Below are 5,136 nucleotides of genomic sequence, written 5' to 3'. Positions count from 1 at the left end.
TATTGGACGTTGTTGAGACACACACAGGCCCACACACACACACACTTGCACTCTATTTCTGTGTTTCATGGAGTTTTTCAAACTTCTGATTATAAAATCCATTCAGCCATTGGTCAGCTTGTTTCCTGTGTGTGTGTTTCCTGGCCTGTGTTGTTCAGTAGTAGAAGTGCCTCTAAAGGGAAGGATTATCTGTCCAACACACAGGCTCTCACCACTCGTGCTTGCTTCTTGGCTCCCCAGCTGGCTGCTCTGACCAGTCCTTACAGTTTTTCTCCACTGGCCTGCCCATCCACTCCAATTTTGTCCTGTCCTCCTTGCAATTGTGGGATTTTGTTTTTTTCTTCTTTTTTTTGTCCAAGTGATGTGTTGTTCAGTGGGCTTCGCCAGGTCTCTGGGCCTGGCTCTGTTGCCTCTGGCCCTCTGTTGTATCCTGGCCAATATGCTCCTCTTGTTTCCTATGGGAGAAATGACATACATCCAGGAGGGGCGCCTGGCCCGCTACATCTGGTACTTTGGTGGCTTGGGTGGTGGAGGACTGCTGGTAAGTAAAATAAGACTTTTGCTCGACTTCTTCTTAAGTCATAATGTATATGATGTGATCATTATTGTATGTCGATTTTCAGGGAGGGAACAATAATATCCTTTATGTTCATCAGTCATATTTCACTTACTAGTACAACACAGTCATCATGTACATTTTCTGTACCCACTTGAAGAGACACTAGTTCATAAAATAACTATACATAACCAAGCAGAATTTTGAATTTCAGTATTTCTTTATTAAAATATATTATTTACAAAGTTATTTTGGCATCTTTGGTCCACATGTTTACTTTTGTCCCCTGAGAACAAAATGTTCCGTGTGAATAAACAGTTAATCCTTGGGGCTGATCTGTGGGGTTTATGCTCCCACGGAGCTGTTCACTTTGTTTGGGTTTAAACGGACAAACATGAGAGAGGATGTTTTCCCACACAAGACTTACATTGTTGACTGGTGAAGCAAAGTTAGATCTTCCCTAATCAATATTTGTCAATCAAAGTTTGGTTGGTGTTTTTAAAGGCAAAGAAACAAGCAAAACAAAGTCAGCCAATAGTTTGTGTCCCATCATACTGTACATTGATCTACAGTATTCATTCAGTACCATTTTTTTGTATCCCTCTTTGTTAGAGATTTAATCAGCCTCTTTTTATGTTTATGTTCTTTTTGGAAATTTCAGCCCACTTAAAAGTCAAAGAACAAAACTGAATCTTTCTGTCAGAAACTATCTTTAGCCCTCTTCCTCTCTCTTCCTCCAATCCTTTTTTTCCTGCTCTCTTTCACTCTCTATAACTGCGACTGTGAAGTGATTGTGCTCGCGTGTGTGCGCGCGCGTGTGCTTGGGGGGAAAAGAGAGACCTTGGGAACTTCCCTCCCTCTCTTAGGATGTGATTGAACTTCCTGTGAGCAATGAGAGGGCACGGAAAAACTAAAAAGGAATTTGAAATTACTCATCAATTGAGGAATGTCAATGAAGATAACAACGACCTGTCTCCCTCATCAACGGTGTATCCCACCTTTTTTTGTGCTGTAATTTGAAATATATAAAAGTAGGGAATTACTATGGCATTTGTGGTGTATGACAATGTTATTTTCTTATTATATTTTAGATGCTGGTTCCTGCTATAAGCTTCATCACTTTGGGAAAATGTAGTTGCTGCTGGAATGAGAGCTTGATGGTAAGATAATCACCAAACAACATATCACAATTATTATTACACAGCATTGTTGAAATTGATGTTTTGTTTGTTTTGCTTTGCTTTGCATTTTCCTCTTTTCTCAAAACACAATGAGTGCTGTTATGCTGTTGTCTCAGCTATTACACTATGCCCTTTGGTAGGTGGTATGCTAATGCTAATCCAGCCATGATAATTAAACAAGGGTCCCTTTGTTGGGTTACACACAACACAATAAGCTTGGCACACACAAGTGAAGCCACACGCGCAGCTGCTGTGTGTGTGTGTGTGTGTGTGTGTGTGTGTGAGTGAGTCAAGACAGCTGCCTCTCCTTGTTTTATAACATAATGAACAAATCTTATTAGATATTCAGGAAACAATATTAAGCCCCCACATGTTTAGAAAGCGAACAACATAACGTTAAAGTAACGTTTGATATTTCCATACTGCACTTACTGAATGTATTCAAGCAATGATGTGTTCATGTTGCTCTCCAGATGTCTGGGTCAGTGTTGGCAGCGGTGGTGGGCCTGGTCGGGGCAAGCTACTGCTTCGTTATTTCAGGCCTCGCCTTGATGCAGGGTCCGCAGTGCTTCACTTCTCTTGGGTGGTCGTACCCCTTCGCAGATCAAGGAGGACGGTAGGAAGATACTACTATAAGATCTAACTGATGTGAGGCTCAGGACTAATAACTACAATAATTATAATCACAATGCAGCATATATTTGTTAGTTGCAGTGGGTTTCTATAGCCTTACAAATTGCAACCACAATAAGAAACATTGTGTTAAATTGATACATTTTTCAGTAAATCTACTCAATAAATGTTGAAGGTGTGCGTAGGATTTCATCTCATGATGTTTCATATATTGTTATTGCATCAAATGAATTGATGAAGCAAACTAATAAGTTATTGGAAGAAAACACCTAGACTGGATAACCAAGCAGTTTAAATAAAAACGTAAAGGTGTTTTCTGTTGCTGTGCTTTTGTTTATTGTAATGGTTCGATCTGAGGTTTTGGTCAAAACAACATACTTGTGTAATGCCACAACAAGTTGTCAACCTTAAAATCAGTATTAACTCCATCCATCCATCCAGCATATCGCTCATCTTCATTCGGGTTGCAGGTGAGCTGGAGGCCCATCCCAGCTGACCTTGAGTGAGAGGTGGGAAACACCCTAGGCCAGGGGTCACCTACCATTTTGAAACTGAGAGCTACTTCTTGTCTACTATTTAATGCAAAGTTTGATACACAATTCTGATATAACAAATTTGCTCTTCTTCTTCTTTCAAATTACCTTTAACTATATGTTTTGATGAATAATAATAATAATTGCCCACAATGATTTGACAAGGCAGGAAACATAAATATGAATAGACAACACTTTATTGCTATCACTCTCTGCAAATGATTACATTTTCAAATGATCACTTCTACAACCTACCTAGGAAATCACAATGTCCCACCACTAGTTTTTGGAATGTGGGAGCAAACCACATCACAGGGACAACTTGCAAACTTCACACAGGAAGGCAGGAGCCAATATTTGAATCCAGAACCTCATAACTGGAAGGTAGAGGTGTTGGCCACTGGTCACTGGTGCTACCCGCATTTAAAACATGTCACAAAATACTAACTTACCCTCCACCATTTGAAATAGAGCCGCTCTATTGTGTATCTTCTGTTTATGTTTCTGCATTTTGATGGATTTTCTTTTCTAATTCTCCCTTTCAGGTATCTGCTGCAATCGGAGACGTGGCCTGTGTGCCTCCAGCCACTTCACATTGTCGAGTGGAACGTGACTCTTCTGTGTGTTCTGTTGGGCCTGGCTGTGCTAGAGTTCATCCTGTGCCTTTTACAGCTGGGCAGCGGTTTAGTCAACGCTGTCTGCCGGCCTTGTTGCTATAAGCAGGAGTATAGTTTGAATGCTTAGACACTCGCACCCAACATTTACTTACGCCTAAATACAGTCTTGCAACAGCTATATACCGAAGGCCACATGTCAACACTGGTGTCCACAGTTCAGATCCATGAGTATATTTCCTTTAAAACCAATCACACAGCATCAATACTGAGATTACACAATGCATATTTGCAGTCCAGGAAATCCATGAAAATGTACAAGTGATGAAACAGGATTGGGGAAGTCTACTGAATAATGTAGCAACACAAAGGCCTTGGTTAAGGAGACTACTCAGTCTGCTACTTCTCTCTATGTTATTATAATAGTAGAATTCATTTTTTATAAACTCTTAACTCGAAGAGACTCGTAGCAACTGATGAGAGAAAATGGACACAATTCAATCATTAAACACTTAACTAGTTCACGAATAAACTTAAGATGCCTTCAACATGTTTTCTTGCATGTGAAATGGTGTATTTTTTAGTGTCAATGTGCCTTTTTTGTGACAAGATTATTATGATGTGGTTGGACGTATTTGTTCTATCTGGTATTGTAGCATTGGTTCACTACTACAAAATGTGTTATGTGTACATTTGCTCCTATTTTTTAAGTATTTTGTTGTACAGTACATTTTTCTTTGGCTGTTTGGCTCTTAAATGATAGTTCAACGTTAAATGTTTTATATCGATATTTTGGTGACATATTTTTATCATGTTTGTTTCTGCTGCCTTGAATAAAAAATATTTCTATTCCAAGTGTGTATGTGTGGTGGGGCACCAACAGCTGTGTTTCGTAATCAATCCCTGGGTCAGAGTTTGAGTTGAGGGGTTTCCACAATTTCAAATGATAGGTGATCTAAGCAGGGGTGTCAAACTCGTTTGTGTTGCAGGCCACATTGTGGTTATGGTTTCACTTGGAGGGCTATTATGACTGTGAACCCATATAAATGTATGATTGTCTCATATTATTACATACAGTATACACATCAAATTAATAGACAACTAGTTTTGAAATCAGAGACCAGTAAAAAAAAAAAAAATGGTTTGTTCAACTATCATTCAATTAATTTTCGAAGGCCTGTAAAAAATGGTTTGTTAATTTTAAAAGGGGATTAGTAAAAACAAACAACACCAAAAAAAAACAATACCTCAACATTAACAGTGAAGACAATTTTCAGTTTTTTCTGTATCTATATCTATATATTCTATCAAGAAACATGCGGTTGATGCGCATGATTTGCTTTTGCGGGTCACATAGAATGATGTGGCAGGCCAGACGTTAAGCATTGTTGTCTACAGCGTATTTGCTTTTCACTGTCCTTGTAAACCTTTTACAGGAGGGTCATGCTATATGCAGAGATTAACCATTACTTGAAAAAGAAATAACAGTGACACACATCTTCTATTAAATGTACTTGGAGAGTGTGTTCTTTCTGATAAAGTTGAAGCTTTTGGTGTCAGGCATGTGGGGTTGTCATGGTGGAGGTGGTGTACAGGCAAGAGTGGTCCCAAATGAAGGG

At 39.2% G+C, this 5,136-nt stretch overlaps 1 protein-coding gene across 1 annotated transcript; it reads left to right on the top strand.

The window, feature by feature from the left end:
* The first annotated feature begins 192 nt into the window (after nucleotides 1-192).
* On the top strand, nucleotides 193-4,372 carry tm4sf18 (transmembrane 4 L six family member 18). The gene is made up of 4 exons (XM_061779920.1): nucleotides 193-541; nucleotides 1,648-1,716; nucleotides 2,211-2,353; nucleotides 3,449-4,372. Exons 1-4 carry the CDS (start codon nucleotides 362-364, stop codon nucleotides 3,645-3,647), a joined length of 591 nt encoding a protein of 196 aa, XP_061635904.1. The 5' UTR covers nucleotides 193-361; the 3' UTR covers nucleotides 3,648-4,372.
* The last annotated feature ends 764 nt before the right edge of the window (nucleotides 4,373-5,136 follow it).

The sequence above is a fragment of the Phyllopteryx taeniolatus genome, chromosome 7, assembly GCF_024500385.1.
Source record: "Phyllopteryx taeniolatus isolate TA_2022b chromosome 7, UOR_Ptae_1.2, whole genome shotgun sequence".
NCBI lineage: Eukaryota > Metazoa > Chordata > Actinopteri > Syngnathiformes > Syngnathidae > Phyllopteryx > Phyllopteryx taeniolatus.
This window is presented reverse-complemented; position numbering and strand designations above follow the sequence as displayed.

Coding starts and splice junctions, on each gene's coding strand:
- tm4sf18 (XM_061779920.1), top strand. CDS start 362: ATGTGTTGTTCAGTGGGCTTCGCCAGGTCTCTGGGCCTGGCTCTGTTG. Junction 542..1,647: donor TGGGTGGTGGAGGACTGCTG/GTAAGTAAAATA, acceptor ATTATATTTTAG/ATGCTGGTTCCTGCTATAAG. Junction 1,717..2,210: donor GCTGGAATGAGAGCTTGATG/GTAAGATAATCA, acceptor GTTGCTCTCCAG/ATGTCTGGGTCAGTGTTGGC.